General features: G+C 30.1%; 1 protein-coding gene across 7 annotated transcripts; it reads right to left on the minus strand.

Moving 5' to 3' along the window:
* Positions 1-4,217: 4,217 nt before the first annotated feature.
* LOC120091348 (oxysterol-binding protein-related protein 2A-like) lies at positions 4,218-12,963 on the minus strand. 7 transcript variants are annotated; one of them, XR_016524329.1, is made up of 12 exons: positions 12,836-12,963; positions 12,250-12,706; positions 10,491-10,850; positions 9,448-9,544; positions 8,141-8,571; positions 7,817-7,972; positions 7,101-7,268; positions 6,842-6,982; positions 6,442-6,672; positions 6,215-6,323; positions 5,546-5,732; positions 4,218-4,612 (listed from the first exon to the last, which is right to left on the minus strand). XR_016524329.1 is itself a non-coding variant. In XM_090306640.1 (12 exons), exons 2-11 carry the CDS (start codon positions 12,628-12,630, stop codon positions 5,556-5,558), a joined length of 2,007 nt encoding a protein of 668 aa, XP_090162766.1. In that variant the 5' UTR covers positions 12,631-12,706; positions 12,836-12,963; the 3' UTR covers positions 4,218-4,612; positions 5,546-5,555. The 7 variants fall into 7 exon arrangements, 5 of the variants coding, with proteins under 5 accessions (XP_090162766.1, XP_090162765.1, XP_038905274.1 ...); XR_005485695.2 differs by having other exon boundaries at positions 8,141-8,586; XM_090306640.1 differs by having other exon boundaries at positions 6,215-6,328; positions 8,141-8,586; positions 12,514-12,706.
* Between the last annotated feature and the right edge of the window lie 6,706 nt (positions 12,964-19,669).

Below are 19,669 nucleotides of genomic sequence, written 5' to 3' on the forward strand. Positions count from 1 at the left end.
GATGTCCTTGACATGAGTACAGACATGTTGCAAGATAGTTTGTTTAAAAAGAAATAAAATAAAATATGCTAACCCGTAACAAAGAGATTTGTGATTCAAATCTTTTCCCATATTGTACTTAAAAATAAAAAATAAAAAAAAACAAAAAAAAAAACATATTCATTTACTCAGGCTCCATTCAATAAAGTTCTTGTTAATTCATGTTTCTTGTTTTTTTTATTTTTTAAGAACTAGAAACAGAAATAAGTTTTGTAATTATTTTTGTTTCTTATATCTTGAAAAAAGAAACAAGAACAAAAATGTGTTTGATAACTATTCCTAGTTTCTCGTTTCTCATGTATTTTTCCTAACTATTTTTGTGTTTCCTCTTGTTCCATAGCTTAAATCTAATTTAGTTATATAATATAAAAATATATATTACATGCATTAAAATGTATAAAGAACAATTATCAAATGCTTACATTATCTAATACAAATAAATCTTGATGCAATATTAATAACAATAATACAATTGTTTCTACCCTTCAAACGTAATCCAAATTTAAGTTACAATGTTAATTGTTAATGCCGACATAGATGCCACTCTATTATATTGCTTTTGTAAATTTCTTATGGTAAAATATTAACTTGAGGTTCAATGAATGTCTAAATGAACATAATTTATTTCTTCAAGAAAAAAAAAAGAGAGAGAGCAAATTTAATATATTGCAAAATCCTAACTGACAATAAGTATACTACAAATTAAAATTATATAAACATTGATAGATACTGATAAATTTCTATCAGCATCGTCTATCACATAGTATCGATGATAGACTTCTATCAGTTTCTATCACTAATAGACACTGATAGATTTCTATTAGCCTCTATTAAAGAAGATTAAAATTTTCTACTTTATGTAAATAGTTTTCCTTATTTTTCTATTTTTGAAAATCCTCCCATATATTACATATTGAAAATTTTAAAATTTTAAATTTAAATAATATAAAAATACGCATATTCCATAGAACTTTAAATTCAAATTTAAAATGATATATAAATACCAAAGTTTAAAATTCAAAACTAACATAATATATAAATCTATAAATCGAAAAAGTATAAAATTTAAAATTAAAATAATATATAATATAAAATGAAAAACAATAATAAAAAAATATTAAAGTTGTTTTTTTAAGTAAGAGTTGAACCCAAAACCTCTCAAATGGGATGAAAACATGCATGATTGACGTGTATACGTGATAACAATAAGGATAAATGAGTTTTAAGTGCAAGCATACACTATGGATGAAGTAGTAATTCTTGAAATATTCGAACAGTCGAATTTCACAAGACTAGAATCAATTTTAATTCTATTAAGATAATGAACCAGTGTAATCGAAGGTTACCAAGTGTGGTGATAGTGAATAGGTAAAAAATTGATTTTAAAACTGTAAACAATAATGGAATAGGGGTGCAACAATGTTTTAACTAGTTGGGCGTCAAGTTCCTTTAAGAGCTTATTTAAGCAATTAATGGCTATATTTCTATGGTCAACTAGATTTTAGATTAATTCACATGCAAAATCTTTATCCTATAGTGTCCCTTATTTCTAAGGCGACGTAACAGCCCTATTTTTAAGCTCTTTCTCCTATATCCCTTCGACATCCGTTTATATCTAACCTTCTCAGCATTAAGACTCTACTAGATTGCTGAAATTAGTGGCCAGCTTAACTTATCAGTTTTTATCGTTAATTTCAACAAAGAAAATGCGTAAGTCAAGGCGGTTTGAAGTGTAAGAATTTCTCAAGCCATAAAATCCTAGGTTATCCACATTATTGAACCCCTTAGAGAACTTAGGTCATGATTAAAGATAAATGTTGAACTTCATTAGATTAAAAATCATAACTACAAGACGATGTTCAATACAAGCGAAAAGAGAGAAAATAGAAAAGTGCGGAAAATTAAACCAAGAAATGCTGGAATTACAACTTGATAATGCCTTGTGGTAAGTTCTCGCTCTCCTAATCTTTACCTAGGGTGACTCTCCTTTTTCAAGGATGAGTCCTCTCGTACCACATGTTTTCATGGGATAAGAATAACCTAGTGTACTCAAACTTTAGAGAAAATTTCGTTTCTGAAGTTGCTGATTGTGATTGTGAGAAATCGTCCAAAGATGACTAACTTTGTGGAGGAATCGTGGATGGGACGTAGGTGATTTGCAAATGGAGAATTCATCCTTGAAATGGGAGGCTCCTCCTTCTTTAAAGGCTCCAAATCGGTTGAAGATGGTCGAAAATCATGCTCAACACTTTTACCAAGGAATTGGGTTGAATAACAAATTGGGACGAGAAAATAACAACCTCCAACGACTTTGTAAAAACTTGAAAAATTAGGGTTTCTTGATGCGATCGCAGTGACTTCAAGCGATGCAAGCGCATTGTACAAATTTCTTCAAATCAGTTAAAGATGCTTGCAAAAGTTCATAAAGTCAGTTAAAATAGTAAAAATCCACTTTTGAGATAAATAGGACCCTCATAAGATCGTTTTATCAATTTAATATCAATTATGGAAGAAAACACATGTAAATGTCTGTTTTTTCTAAATAAAAAGCGTGGAAATAATAACCTAAAACATGCATTTCAATATTACATGCATCAATGCACAATCCACATAACCAACCAACCAGGTAAATAACAAGCTTGCTTCCAAAAATGACCATGTAAATATAAAGAGAAATACATAAACGAAACAAAAATTTTGACCCCTTTTTCAGAACGTTTTTTAAAGTTTAGAAATAAGAAATGGAAACAGATATCACACAAGTTAGTTTCTTAACAAACAAGAAATAGAATACAAAAAACGAAAACAATATCGTACGGATCTTCATCTATTTTACTTCTTTTTTTTCTTTTTTCTTTAATATTATTATTATTATTTTGCCAATATAATCATTTCTTTTTACTGTTAAGAAAAATATACGAAAATTGATGTATATAAAACATCAGTAGTTTTTTTCCATGACAAAATGGTTGGTCTTAGTGACAAAGATAACAATTAGCATAATTATTAGGATAATTATTTTTGTTGGAAATATTTTCAAATATAACAAAATGTCACTTCATTTTGTTATATTTATAAATAAATTGACTTATTTTCCTATATTTAAAAACATCCATAATTATTATTTAGTAGAATTGTTATATAGAATATATGGTTCTCTTCCCTCAAGAAAAATTGTTCAATTTTTGTGGCAACAAATGTATTCAAATATATAAGACCAATCTATTTTAAATTTTAAAGGCTCAAGTTTCATGAAAATACCAAATCAGTTTTAGAACCTTAAGTTGTAATAATTAATTTTAGCTCCTATATGTTACTACGTTGAGTTGACTGATTTTTTTATTTAGGCATATTGACATTCAACTTGTTCCTTTGTTTTTCAAGAGCATCGCAGTTGTCTGAGCAGTTTCTATCTGGAAATTTTTTTTCCTTATTTGCTACAGATTCGCATAAGCAGCCTTCATCTTTCTCGGCGAAAATATTTTTTCTTCTAGAGTTGTTTCCTATCTGGAGTAAGCTATTTGAGAATCACTATGAAGGATTTCTAATAGATAAAGTACTTTATTGTAATCAATTAACTCGATAATAGTGAAGTTGTTTCCATAAAGTATACTACCTTCCAGATGTAGATAATAATACACCGAATTAGGTTTATTGATCTCTGTGTTTTTACGTTTTAGTTGTTGCCTCAATTTGTCTCCTCATTGTTTGCAACATTATGTATGACTTGTACTGTTACAGAAGTTATCTATTTTTCAACAATTTAATCTTTCAACTTCAAAATTAATAATGATTTAGTCTCTCTAAGGGGAAAAAATATTAGATTTAGTGAGATATCTTAAATATGTGGATCAACAATTTAAGACCATATATATTTGTACATTACATGATCGAAGGCATTATATAATAAAAACTAACATTGAAAATTGTTCACCGTTCTAACGTACAGAAGAAAAAAAATGTTAAAAAATCAAAAGATCAAAATAAATGTTTTTTTTTTTTTCATGACAAAGATCAAGTGTTCTAAAAAATGACAAAAGTTCTAAAGAAAATATTTTTTTACCCATTTTAAAAGATAACTCAACTGTTATATGTAATCCTAAAAGTTATATATTGATTTAAACCTCAGACATGTTGCTCATTACTCATCACAAAGCAACAGAAATTTCACTAACAGGTTGCTCAATGCAGCAGGAAAAAATTTATTAAATATATATATATATATGGAATGTGTATATTCAGCTGAACAGAAGAGCTTACATAATGGATTGAGAGCAAAATTACATCTTTTTTTCCCTCTTCTCATCTAAACATCAGAATACTAAACAATTGCTCAACAAGAAGCAAGCTAGAGAGAGAGAGAGAGAGAAGGATGACCATGAAAATGGTGCATAAGATTTTATCCTAAACCACTGTATAGCTGAGGAAGAATTCTTTACTTAAGTGCTCAAAGAATCACCAGTTCTTATTAACCTTTGAGAAGAAGTATAGTGAAAAGAATTAAGTTGAAGAAGGCCAGGCTACTCGTATTCGTTGCTGATTCGACAACACTTTCGAGCTATTCCTGCATTATCTGCCAAATTTGAATGCAATCAATTTCGGGAGCTTGAAAAACCAACCCAGAATTTGGGAAGTCCATCCAAAATGAGATAGAAAGCTCCACTAAAAGAAAACTTCTATATTTATCAAACGCCAAAGGAAAATCCAATACAAACCATGTGATGCAACTCAATCTATATAAGTAGCCTTAGGTAATGATTTCTTTCCCTTTTGAATTCCAAATAATTGGATTCAAGGTGGGGATCCAGATTTACAGCTTTCCTAAGTTAGACTTCGTTTGATAACCCATTACGTTTGGTTCTTGGTTTTTAATAATTAAACTTATAAATATTAAAGACTACTTGCCACCACTGATTTCATTGTTTTGTTATCCACTGTTTAGAAATGTTTCAAAATTCAAATCAAGTTTTGAAACCTAAAAGATGTACTTTTTAAAATTAAAACTTGTTTTTTTTTTTACAATTTAGCTAAGAATTCAAATGTTTTTCTTTTTACAAAATTGGGGAAACAAGATAATTTTCAAAAACAAAAAATTAAAAATGAAATAGTTATCCATTGTCATAAGGATAATTGTTTAACTATTTACTTCCTATTCCTAGATCAATGGATCATGTGGATGTAGATTAAAGATCATACATTAGAAAATTTAATCAACAGAACATACAAAAGAAAGTAGGAATAGGATTATGCAACCTATCAAAGTATATCTCTTCTTGATTATGATAACAGAGCTTTGAATGTCTAGAGAAATTTAAATATTTACCCTCTACCTCAAATTCTTGGTGCCCAATTTCCCATGCTAGGTATTTGCTCCAGGGGTGTGTGATAACCTCGAAAGGTTGATGGAAATCGCAGAAGTTTTAAGGAGGAATATGCTCTAACTTAGATTGGCTTTTCATTGGACTGGCAAAATTCTGTGGACATGAAAAGAAAACCAACGACTCACCTGACTAAAATCATGATCCCAATTCGCCTACCATGCTCTCGTTCAATTCGCCAAATACATCTGGGCAACCATCCCACTTTCCTTCATCTCGTGCTTCCCAGTAGCCACCCATGTATCGGTATGGCCCATCTTCACCTTCTCTATAAAACCATCTGGGTTTCCAACCATTGTCTTGCAACTTCCTGGACTGTGTAGTGAGAGAATAATGAATGATAGAAGAAATTAGCCAAAAGGAATAAGAAATATGAATATACAAAGCACAGTAAAATATATGGTTTAAATAACAACGATGCCTGCCCAATTAGATAATAAAATCATACCAGCTTATGAACTTTATCCAAGGTGCTAGTCTTCTAGAGGCATATAAATCTATAGAGAATGCTACAATCTCATTTTCTAGACTCAAATTAGTAAATGGATATTACTTGTTTTACATTGCAGTAATAACTATACCATGGACATCAAAATTAAACCAACTGTCAACCTACTCACAGTAAAGCCTTATCAAATTGGTAAAAAATGCAATCAGATCGGCCTATATATAATATAACAGAACAGGATTTGAGTGTCTATTTTCAAATTTCACCATTTCTTTGAAAATGCAAAAGCATCCAACATGTATTTCATTAATTGCAAAGCCTACAACTAATTGTAGCTTCTTGAACTTACAATTCGCTGTCGTCTCTCCAAGCGTTGTTTCTCTTCATTTGCCTTTTCATATTCACCATTTTCCAAATGTCGCTGGTCTGGTCTAAGTCTTGAATCCGTGGGTGGAAGCCTTTCCTTAATCCGTGATCACACGCCAAGGATCAGATAAGATAAAAGAGGACAAGTAAATGCATTTGACAAGAAAGAAAAGACATGCATGAAATTCAGAGTTAATACATCACACGCACCTTCAGGTCCAATGTCAGTTCGTTAAGAGTGATGGCAAATGAAGTTAAATTGTAACGAGTGAGATCAGGAGCAGGTTTTTCGCTCTTCCACAGCATCAATTCATCACTTGGAGGGGCATTGCGCTTTGGGTTCCCATTGCTCTCACCTTCCACGTAATACATACCTTCATCCCACTTGCCAAATATTGTGGCAACCTTTCGACCATTAGCATCTTCGATAAATCCATGAACCTAGTGATGTCAGATAATATGGAAAAAGAAATAAGGTTGGACACTAATATGAAGACATGCATTCATATATAGTGAAAGAGAGAATTCAGTCATAAAAAACATTTGAAACAGCTCAACATTGACCAACACTTTGCACACAATAAAGTTAACTTCAATATTGATCACTAACCTGATGAGGATTTCGATCTAAAATTGAAGGCTCTTTGAACTTAAGTGTGCAAGAATATTCTCTATTACCACGTATGTGCATCGTACCATGATGATCACAATATACTTTTCCGAGAATGAGATTATAAATATTTGTGGTGACCTGAAAATCATAAATAGGCTTTAAGATATTATTCAAGTATAAACTAAAATAAATTGAGAAATAGAAAGCACATTTTATTTCTGTTTCATCAGTATAAAAGCAGAGCAATCATTCTCACCTTGCTCCACTGAAATATTTCTCCATCATCAAATTCCAAGTTAAGAACTCCAACAGGGTCAAGCTGAATTGAACGTCCCCAAAATTTTGATCGCAGGTTGCTGTCACCCCAGAATCTCCATCCTCTGCCTTCACAATGGCACGCAATGACGGTCGGGTGATGACTTACCTGAAATTAAAACATCATTAAAATAATAAAGTGAAAATTAAAATCAGTAAGTCAATGGTAAGAAAGATATGCTTGAGTTAATTTACAGGGCCTAAAATGAAAAAGGAGATAATAGCCATGATCATAGAGCATTTGTTCCTCGGTCAATTTTTTTTATAATACAGATACAATTTACCATATTATGACTTCCATACTTTATGGAGAGCCTATTCCGCATTTTTTTAATGTGCCTTTTATTGTAAAAAGGTAGAATTTTATTATGATTAATTGGTCTTGTTATCCAACCAAAGCATTTTGTTTTTATCCTTTTTTAAAAACTTTTTGATCATTATAACTGCACTATGATTGAAATTACTTATTTTCTTTTTCTCGGTACATTTTGAGCTAGAGCATCAACTAATTAGTGAAACTTGTTAGGTGAAATATTACAACTCTAAAGACAGCGCATATGTAGCTCATTACTTAATTCCATTACTTCTTTGGTATAAAATTATATTACTTGTTCATATTTATGACTTATGGTGTTGTACACATTCCTATATACTGACCTTCTCGGAGAAGAAACGAATCCCTTTCTCAGGAAAGTCAGCTTCATAAGTTTCCCCAAGCAAAGGGTTGAATGGTTTACAATGTCGTCCTTCAGAGGAAGCATAACCAGAAACGGCAAATGCAGCAACCTTGAGGACCCTGAGGAAATTGTTCCCCTGGTAATAAATTTCAAGATTAGGCACCAAAATGACAGCAAACCTCATTTTTACTTTTGATATAAATTCAACGCAGATGATGAATCAGCATAAGAAAAATCGAGATACTTTTCAATAGACAACTACAATGGTGATTAGAAACAATGTATATATGCATTATCTTCTCACCTGTCTTCCATATTCATATGCTTGGTCTAAAAGATGAGAATATTCCATGTCCTCACAACATTTCTGAAGGGATGATATGGGCTCATTAAAATAAACTGGGAGACAAACTCGTGTAAGATCCTTTCCAACATTGTCCTTTATCATAGACCAAAGACTAACTCGTTTCTCTTTCTCCACGGGATCTGGGAGCTTTTTTCTTCTCTGAACATTAAAATGAACAGAACTTTCAATTCTCTGTTTGTCGTGCATCTTCTCTACATCATCCTTTTGACTTTCAAGATCCTTAACCTTATCTAAGGAATTAGAAGCCCCTTCTACTGACCCACAGCTAAGAGTGAGTTCTGAAAATGTTTCGGTTGTGTCATAGAAGAAACTTTCATCAGCATCTGACCCATCTTCAAGATCTTGTTTTTCAACGTCATCTGAAGACTCTGTAGTAGTACATTCTGTAAAATTTAAAAACTAAAAGTTTCTGAACAATAGAAACAGGTATCAAAGAAGTAAAGAAGGTAAAACCAAATTCATTATTCACTGTATAATAGTATGATTTCCCTTGCACCAACTGAACGAATGATATTCTTTGCGCCTAAGACCTCTCCTTTTCTTTTTTTTTTTTGGTATCTGTGAGTGTCCGGACAAACTTACACGCATCTCAACTAATCTCACGGGGCAACCCGCCTGACCCTATAATATTTGGATGTCAAGGAAACTCGTAGAAAATTAATTCTTAGATAGGTGGCTACTATGGATTGAACCTTTGACCTCTTAGCCAGCCTAAGACCTCCATTTGATAGATTGTTAATTTCTAGGAAGGAAAAAAGAACTTATAGCAAATATCAACTATTTCTTAAGTATAATACAAAATTTTTAAAATGAAAAATGAAAAATGAAAAAAAAAAAAAAAAGTACAAAATATTATAGTACAACATTCTTCAATGATTAAATTTTTAATGGGATCCAATATGAGCATAGCTCAACACTACCTCGAGGTCTGAAGTTCGATCCCTTACCCCACATATTTCAAAAGAAGAATCCTTTAATGAGATATTGAATACCTAACCAATCTAGTATATATATTAAATCTTTAGAAAATCTCAATCCGCAAAGTATTAAAATTTCCTTTTGCCAACCAACAAAAAGTTGACCATGGAGGCTCAAAATATTACATTCTGATCAAGAGCTTGATCCAAGCAAATAGTTTTGCATCAAAAACATATCTTACATGACTTTTCTTTCAAGACATAGCGACAAAATGATTATCATGAAGAGTAAACAATAAACCAGAATAGTTCATATAACAAGCTTACCACTATATTTTCCACTGCATTCGGTGGAAAAATCATGTTTCATCAACTGGTACTCACCATTGTGAACTCCATTAGCTTCTATTTCAATATTAGCTGCCTGCACATTTAATTGAAATGCTTGAAATGAATATTAACTACTTTAATGCAGTATTATTTTTTGTAACGAGAATAAAACTTTTCATCAAGTAGATGAAAAAGGCTAATGCTCCAGAAATACTAACTACCCTAATATAGTATTAAAGAACTAAAAACCAAAAATTTTGGGTGACAGTAAAGATGAAATGAAGTATAGGATGACTGTTTAGACACAGTAAAGAAAAACGTTTGTCAATCACTTTCGACAATAAATACCAGCAAAGAAATTAACACCAGATGAAAAAGAAGAAATAAATAAGAGAACGAATGCAAACAAAACATCATGTCCTTCAAGGCTTCAACCAATCATAATAACCTTAAGTACAAGAAAAATGGTTACTCCAGATTTTCCTTGTGCCAATTTACAGTGTTCATAAAGTGAAAAATTCAACGATTTGCAAATACACCAGGGGCTTGAGTGGAGTGAAATCACATCCAAGTGGGTCTGACATTAATCCAAAGTATATTTGACCCCACGGGGGCTTGAGTGGAGTAAGTTTCGCAATCACTAATATTTTTATAAAATGAGCTTGGAGCATAATCGTTTCTTATAAAGATCCAACCCAGCAAAACAATCGAGTAAAGTAGAGCATTTCAAATATAAGGAGCTCAAACGGCGGTTATTGAGGAAAAAAAGTTGCATAAAGAAGTTAGAACTTTTCCCCGATTTATAAATGAAACTAATCGTGAGACTTATGATATATTTAGCAAATGGAAAGGAGTAATCCTTAAAGCTTTAGAAATTAGAAGTTAACCGAGCAGATCAAATTACAAATATGCAGCACCTAAAGAATATAAAACTGAAGTTTTATTTTAAACAAAATAACACCATCGCTCCTAAAGTTGTTCGATTTTAACAGAGACCGCAGTTGATCAAATAACAAACAAAAAAGGAACTAAGAAATTACCTCCAATTCTCTCAAGGTATCAATCAAACAAGATCTTTCTTCCAAAAGTACTTTCAGCTGTCCCTGCAATTCTGAGAACTCGGAGAGGATGATTTGTTCGCAGTCCTTAACAACTGCATCACTGATTCCCTCTTCAAGTAAACGCTTCTTGAGTTTCTGAGTGGAAAGGGATAAATCATTGGGTACAAAGGGAAGATTATCGTTCACAATTTGCAATGGAAATAAGCTTCGGGAAGAGGCTAAAGCTTGTATCCAGGTCACCCTGTCTTTCTTTGATTCTGCTCTCAGATGAAGTGTCTTTGTGGCAGTGAATATATAAAACCGCCGGTCATCTGACTTGCTTTCTCGGAACCGTGATACCTGCGTGGATACAAAAAAAAATATTCTCGATGACACCAATTCCCAAATGGATGGATTTTGGCCCCTATGCAATTAGTATTTGAATAATATCCCAAAATATCTTTTTGACTAAAACTAAGCAATGCCTTGATGATGACTAAGTTAAAAGCATCCCAGCATTTCCAAATTTGCATAGAGTAAAAAAGTGAAAAAAAGAAAAGAAAAAAAGAAAAGAAAAGGCATTCAATAACATAATGAACAGACAGAGAGAAATAAAACATTAAAAAAAGCTTACCCAGAGAAGAAACCAATTGTACTGACTTGTTCAACCTTAGACATTAAAAGGGGCCTCAAGTTTTTTCCTTAAACAAACCGAAAACAGGTTCTTGTATGATGCTTCTCATGACAATGCAAACAATCAAAAGACGAGTCCATTTCCTCAAAACTCTGGCAAATTCCTAAGGAACCCCCAAAATCAAGCAGCCAAACTCCGGATCTAACAAAGATAAGCCTCTCTCCCTCTTTCTGTTTCTGTTTGTTTTTCGTTGTTTTTCTCCTAATCTCTCTCCTCCGCTTATACAGTTAACAAAAAAAATCCTGTTTTAGAAATGGAGGATAGAGATGTCCCACCAATGTTTCTAGTCCCCACCTGTTTTCATTTGTAGCCAGATGCCAAAGTTTTTTTCTTTTTTTCTTTTTTTTTCTTTTTTTTCCTTTTTAAAGCTAAGCTCAAAATAACAGTAAAAAGAAAGAAAAAGAGGCAGCAATTCCATTGGAAGTGGAACCCATAGAAGCCAAACAATACAATCCAAAATAAAGAATTTGTTTTCCAAAACAACTACGTCATCATATTTCCTAAAATAATATTTAACCTACCGTCAGATCTTTACACTCATACTTTTTCCCCAAAACCCAAAAAATTAATAAAAAATTAAAACCCCCATCAAGGATTTCAAAAGAAAATTCTAAATTACCATAAAAAAATAATAAAAATATTAAAAAAAATCAACCCAGTATTCAGCACTCTATTTAAGACTAATCACATTATTAAACTCCCTTGAACAGTAATAGGAAAGAAATTAATGGAATTATATAGAAGAACATTGGAAAAAGAAAAAAGAAAAAAGCAATGGCGATTGATCACTGAAATAACCAGAGGGTAATAGCAAGAAGATGATATAAATTATAATGAATTAGAGCTTTCTACTGAAACAGTCTAAAAACACCTGCTGATGTGACCCACTAAAACTGTAAAAGAAACCAGGCGAAATCGAAGATCACAAACCCCAACAACAACAACAAACCAGGCGAAAATCGAAGAACATTGAAGCAAACTTCAAATTGAGATCAAAACAAACAAATTCATCAACTCAAAACCAAAAACCCCCAAAATTCATAATCGAGAAACTACCAATTTCACCTTCAAATGAACTATTCCCCCAGTTTTCTGTCGCTTCCTTCTCGAAAGCCGATTCGTCGAAATCTCTCCGATCAATCGAACATCATCATCGGGAGATAGAAGATTAATTTTGGAGTAAGACAAAACACCATCTCTTAACACGAACCATCTCGATCTCCATCCTTTCCCGTAATTAGTCCATTTGTAAAGAACACCAGCTACCCTAGTTATAGATCCAGAAATCTGCAGAGTGTTATTATTATTCGAAAATGCCAGAAGGCTCACCGGCAAACTTCTACTCCGGGACAACGATGTGGCTTCCTCCGGCGACTGGTCGCCGATTCCGCCGCTGAAATTCTCCAGAGTGATGCAACAGAGTGGGTGCATCTCCTTAACCCGCATTTGAGTTCTTCTTCGTTTTCTTCAATTGTTGAACATTATATAGGCGTATTCATCAGTCCTGTTCTCCATTGAAACACTGCATAAAAAAAAAAAAAGGTTGTGGGAAATGGAATTTGGTGGGAATGAAAGAGGGAAAATGGGGTTTGAAAGTGAGGATTGAATGGTGAAGAGAGAGAAGGAAATGGGTTGGACGCCATTAACGGACCTTTCAAAAGCTCTGAAACTGAGAGGGATTTGCCATGAGAAAGAGAGAGAGAGAGAGAGAGATGAAATGAAGAACTGAAGTGAAAGTGTAGTATTTTTTGCTTACAAAGGCAAAGGTATTATTTAAAATAACTTAGATTTTTTAAAAAGAAAATATTATTATTATTATTATTATTTATTATTATTATTATAAAGTGGTGGTACAAAGGTGACTTTTTTTGTTTCTTGGGGTGGACTCCATCTATTTTGTAGGTTAGAATTTAGGTTTATTGCCCATTTTGGTCTCTCACCTTTCACATTTATATTTAGAAAAAAAAAAATACATTTTTAGTCCTATAATTTTCAAGAATAGTTTTTTTTTTAATTCAAATTCAATTTTATCTTTTCAACTTGTGTGTGACAAATAATTTAGATTCTATTTTTTAAAATTAATTTTTAATTTGATGATCAAACAATTGAAATTCTTAAAATTTTATTTCTTCCATGCATGCAAAATTATCTTAAATAGTATATTATTCGATAAACTCAATTCATTTTTTAGAAAATTAAAATATGTATGAGTAAATTTATTATAAATTATATAATATTATAAAATAATCATTCTACAATTTTTTTTAATATAGATCATGTATATAAATTAATTAATAATAGTTTATAGTCGATTTAATATTGAGTGAGTAATTGCAACTTGTTTTATGGTTTAAAAATATTATATCATGCACATTTAAAATATAAATTAAAATCTAATTTTTGAATCTGCTACCAAACACATGTATGAAAAAATATGAAATATAACTATGTTTTCATTGAATTTTTCGTTTTCAAATTCTCTTCCAAACGAACCCTTAGCTTTCAAAATATACCTTTTTAGTTCTCAAGTTTTGAGAAAAAATATGTTTGGACCTTGAGTTTTCAAAACATATCTTTTTAACCTTTGAAATTTTATGAAGAAGTTTAATTTTATGTTAATTTAAATTTTAAAAAATAATTTTTGAAAACTATATCTTATCGTTCTTCCAATTTTTCCATCCTCTCTCCCCTTCTTCCACCATCCTTTCCCCTTGTTATTTCTTTATATTTGATCAAACCATCTACAAATTGTACTTTGGTTAATAAAAGAAAAAGAAGATGTAGAAAACAAAAGGAAACAACTTTGAAAGTAGAAAAATTAAAATGAATATTTTGAAAGTTTAAGTTAAGTGATTAAGTTATTAGACATTTTAAAGTCTAAGAAGTTATTGAATATAACATTCAAATTTATGCACCAAACTTGTAAATTAGTCTCGAATTTAGTGTTGGTCGATTGGAAGAGACTCAACTTTGTGTTGGTTTTGGATCAAAATTGATCTAATCAACATATCATTTTAGGAAGAGTGGATTTTGTTGTTCTGAAGTATTTTTTGCCGTGAATGCCTAGGAGTCCCTACGTCCTAATTGTGTTATGGTCCCTTAATATGTTTGTCTCCTTTTGGTTTGGTGTGATAATATTTCCAAACGCTCTTTCATAGTCTGGCTTATTATGTAGTATAGGCTGCACGTCCTTGATCGCATTAACTGCCAGTATTTTGATTCCCTAATACTTGTGTTTTTCTTATAACAGTGGGATTGAGCTGGAGACAATCTTTTTATTATTATTATGCCTTTAATCAAACTATATTGAGAGGATAAGCTCTTGTAGGGTAACTTTTCCCATTAGATCTCTAAGTGAGCCATAAGGTTTGGCTTAATATATCATTAATTTAGTACAGCTAAGCCCCTAAATCATAGGGTCTGGAGATTGTGGCCTTCAGCGTAACTTTCATGTTTATGATGCTATCTTACATCTCCAAATGATTTCGTATTCCTATCTTGCATGGGACTTCCATGAGGGAATTCATGTAAGTTCTTCCTCTTAAGAATTGGGGTCCTACTTTGTTAAGTTGGCTTCTTTAATTTGTTCTTATCTTGTATCTTTTCTTCTTGGTGTTGCTTTGTGTATGTGACATCCCTTTTCATTCTCTCAATTCGATGCCTTTGAAAAAAAATCATCAAACTAAATAATCCAATTTGAAAAACAAAACATAAGTTTTTACACCGTTTGCTTAAACAACACTATATATTATTAACAAATTAATTGGTAGCAAGTGAATACTTGCTTAAGGAGATATCTTAGAATATTAATTTCTTCTTTGATGGGAAGTTTCACCCACATGCATAGATGTTAACATTTTATTAGAGATCTTATAATGTTGATGCTCCTTGCCTTGCTAAAGAGGCTTTTTGTATTGTAGTTCAAAAATCTTTAGACTTCTACTTTGACAACTCTTTGTTTAATGAATTCTTTTGATCATATAAAATCAAATAAGATAAAAAGTACTCTTACGATCTTTGGTAGAATATTGGGAGAAAAAAAAAAACAAAAATAAAAACAAAGGGTTCAAATGGCTTCCTTTTTTTGTAGAAAAAAATATTTTTTCTTGATTTTCTCTCACCTTGATTGTCCACAAATTATATCAAACATGAAGTTCTAGAAAATATATATCAAACATGAAAGTTTTTTTTAAGAATATATATATATATGAAGTTAAAATGATTGTGAATGATCAAATTATCAATAATTAAAATGATAATTGGTGGTACAGTACTTACCATAATTTAAAAATTGTTGTGATTCAAACCTATCATTCAGTTGTTTTTTAAAAAGTTTATATACTATTTTAGTGATTGTGTATGTTATTGGTTTTAGTTTATTTTGGTTTTTATACTTTCAAAATTTTTAATTGGGTATTGTATTTTGCAACTTTTTTCATGTAAGTCTACATATTTTTTCCATTCAAGTTTATGTACTTTCACACATTTATTTTGGTTTCTATACCTTAAAATGAGGAGACCAAAATGAATATTATTAAAAGTACAAGAGCCAAAATGAACATTTTAAAACAATAGAGAATAAAATGAACACATAGAAAGTATAGAGGTCAAAATGGACGTTTATGGAAAGTATAAAAAATCAAAATGAATGAAGGTTAAAACGTACAATTACAAAAAAAAAAATGTTTAAACTAAAATATAATTGTTTTAAAAAATGCTAAAATATATTTAAACTACAAATGTCGATTTAATAAAATTGACGATTATAATATGAATGAAATTTTTTTAAATAAATCTTAATTGAGAATCTAAATTGATTCGCTTATGTAAGTTTAGAGGGTTAAATTGATTTTCCCTAGTATTTATGAACCTAATTATCAAATAATTATAAAAACGGAGAGGGAGATATTTAACACTGAAAGAACATCTATTCTTTTCTTTTCAGTACACAACTGCAGGAACGGAGATTGAACCTTCGACCTCTAGAGACGAAGGTTATGTCAATACCCCTAAGCTAAGCTCACTTTGGCTGAAAGAATATCTATTCATACTTAATAATATTTAAAGAACAATACTTGAGAGTATCTAGATTGCAATTATCTCTTTGCAATCCACTCCAACTATTCAGTAGAAAAAATTCAAAATATTTATAAAAAAAAAAAAAAAAAAAAAAAAAGAAAAAAAAAGAAAGAGAAGAGTTTGTCACATGACAAAATGTGATCAAAACAACTATATAGGCTCCACAAAGATGAATGTAGCATAGTATATACTTTTTTCATATTTGAATGGCAAATGAATATCTTGAGACACATAGTAGAAAAAGCTTTAGGTTTTTTTAAATTTTAAAGATGAAGTTATAAAGTAAGAGAATATTTGGGATGAAAATATGAGTTGAGATTTGAACTCAACACAATGTTTGAGGGCTAACTTTGTTTCTATAGATATTATACTCATGTCCATCAACAATGTACTCAGCTTGTCCTCATCACAAATGATGTCTCCGTTGCCACTTTGGCCACCGCCTCCTGCAGCCAACTCTAACAACATTTGACCATCACTGTTGACGGCCAACTTCAGCGATGTTCGACGCCACCAACTTTAGTGACTGTTATTTTAAATTATTAGTTCTAGTGTATTATAGTTATTCTTTATAGAAATTTGATATTAATAAAAGTACTTTTAGCACAAACAAACTTGTATATAAAAATACTTATGAGAAATAGTTGTCAAATACATAAGTGTTTTTATTGTAAACATTTTTTTATCAAAAGTGTTTAAATGAAAATGACTTTTTAAAAAATATTTTTTCCAAGTTAATCTAAATAGAAGCTTGTATCATGAAAAAAAAATTATAAATTGGAGTTTGGGAGGTGAAAGGAAATTGTTGAACATGTCTATCAGATAAAGTATTTGGATAGACGTAATTTTTGTAATTTTCTCTCTTTTTTTGTGTAAATGGACTCGATCATTTGTTAGCCCATGTCATATATAATATTTTTATATCATAATAGCTGAGCTCGAGAATGTGACATTTGTTACATTTTTTTGTGCCAACCATGTAACATGACCATTAATAGGATCATTATAGTGGAATTACATTTTGATAATACTTCACTTACAATATGAATCCAAATTTTTTTGTTCTAATGAATCAATATAATTTTTTCCAATTTAATTAGAAACATTACATACATAAATTTGTAAAATGAATGTTTAAATTTTTTTAGAAAAAATGAAATGCATGATGATCTCTAAATCTCATTTCCCAAAACTCCTTACAATACATGTGTACTTTAGAAGAAAAAATATTAAACAAAGTGCAACCTATAATTTATTTTATATATATATATATATATATATTGAATGAAAATTTTCCAAACAAAAATAATTATCATAAAAATAGATTGTTTGAGTTATAAAAAATTACCGTAGATAACTCCTAACACATATGAACTTAGTTCAACATCTCAAACACCCCAAATAAAGATATATGAACTCCATATGTATATAAACTATAATAGATATGAATTTCAGATATCATATTTCATATCCACGCTCCAAACCATCTCTATTAGATATTTGAAGTTGGAGGTATTAGAGATTAAATTATATATTTATAGGTTGATAAAAAAATTATATATTTACAGTTTCTGTTAAAATATGTATAGCGTAAATTTTTAAAAGAGAGATTTTTTCTTTTAATAATTTAAAAGAAGAATTATGATTATGAATTATGATATAAAAGAGGATAAAATTAAATAGGCGTGAAAAAGTTAAAAGTTAAAAATTAGAAGGTGGGGAGTGGGCCGAGTGGAGTACGGTAAATTTGAACGAAGACTATGAGTGTGGCGGTTAAATAAATTTACTTTTTTAAAAAATATATATAAATTTGAATTTTACGGGTAACAAATTTGAAAGTTCCATTTCATAATATTTAATTCTTTATTTTATAAAATTGAATTTGTTTCACATAATTTTCTTGATCATATTTTTCATATTTTCTATATAAATATATGAATTTATAACTAATTTTTTAAAAAAAATAAATTTTATAAACTATTTTTTTTAGTGTTCAAAATTTATCTTACATTTTAAAAATACCCATGAATAACGTAGCAAACAAATTAATATATAGAAGTAGTGATTATAATTTATAAGCACAATTTTTTTAAAAAAAACAAAATGGTCATCTTCTATTTGTGATTAATAAATTCATAAATTTTTAAAATACTAAATTCAAAAATTAAATTTATAATTAGAGTTTATGAAATAGTCACAAATCTTAAAATTTTAACTGAATGATTAAATTTGTAATTTAACATTTATTTTTTCTTAAAAAAACTATATATTGGAAAATCTACCCTTTTTCTCCTTTTTATTATTTCTTTTTGTTGGTTTGTCATTAAAAAAAAAAAAAAATGGAGAATGTGGCTATCATGAGTGCGAGGATGTTGAGGTTAAATTCCAAAAGTTCATCATTTTTTTCCTTGACTTTTTTTTCTTCCTCATTAATTTGAAAATAATCAATACCCATATTAAAAATCAACTAGATGATGACATATAATCATATAAAATGATTTGAAAAGACTGTAATTTTTTTATAGGATAAGGAACGTTTTATTTTTAATTAAAAAATAACTTTAATTAATTCGAATTATATATTTCAGACATAGCGACAATAGTTCAACCGATGTATGAGATTATGTTATTGACCAAAAAGTTTCTTATCATGTCGTGTTAGAAAAAAAACAATTATATATTTCAGTCACGTTCATTTCATCTTGTGTCTTGTGTCATTTTAGTCTTTATACTCTTTAAAATATAAATTTAATTTTCATATTTGATTAAGTGTTATCAATTGATAATGATTGTTACCTAAGTGAATGAGGATTAGTTAGATATAGTACTGAAAATTTTATCTAAATTCGATTTCAACTTCTTTTAATGTCATAATGTAAATAATCCTCCTACACTATGAATTATCTTAGGCTATCTAAGGGTTGTTGTAATGACTTATTTCAAACTGGAATTTGTTTTTTTTTTTTTTTTTTTTTGGTGGATAAGTAAACAAGAAAGAAAAGGAAAAATATTAGAAAAAAGAGTTATTTTCAAATAAAGAAAAATGAACCAACTTATTTACAAATATAACAAAATGTCACAATCTATTAGTTATAGACTGTGGTAGACCACAATAGACATCTGTCAACATCTTATAGATGTCTATTTTGGTCTGTCGCTCACTAATAATTGTGTATCACAGTTTATCATTAATAGACAATGATACTTTGTTATATTTAAAAATATTTTTAACAGTTTTATCATTTAAAACAGGGATCTTCTTCAACCCCAGGATGTGATGAGTCGACATCAAAGTGCAAATGAGTCCATCGATAAGAGCTCTTGGGAGTCACAGCTTGTTATCCCTAGCGTATCTTTGATCCGTTGAGTGAGAGCCCTTCCACATAGAACTTTTGGATCACCATAA

The sequence above is a fragment of the Benincasa hispida genome, chromosome 11, assembly GCF_027475165.1.
Source record: "Benincasa hispida cultivar pf3 chromosome 11, pf3_genome.v1.1, whole genome shotgun sequence".
Classification (NCBI taxonomy): Eukaryota; Viridiplantae; Streptophyta; class Magnoliopsida; order Cucurbitales; family Cucurbitaceae; genus Benincasa; species Benincasa hispida.

Excerpts from the sequence above, each read along its gene's own strand:
- LOC120091348 (XM_039049343.2), bottom strand. The coding sequence starts at position 12,630 with ATGCGGGTTAAGGAGATGCACCCACTCTGTTGCATCACTCTGGAGAAT. Across the intron at positions 10,851-12,249 it reads GGGGAATAGTTCATTTGAAG|GTATCACGGTTCCGAGAAAG; the intron begins GTGAAATTGGTA and ends GTATCCACGCAG. Across the intron at positions 6,329-6,441 it reads AACTGACATTGGACCTGAAG|GAAAGGCTTCCACCCACGGA; the intron begins GTGCGTGTGATG and ends TCACGGATTAAG.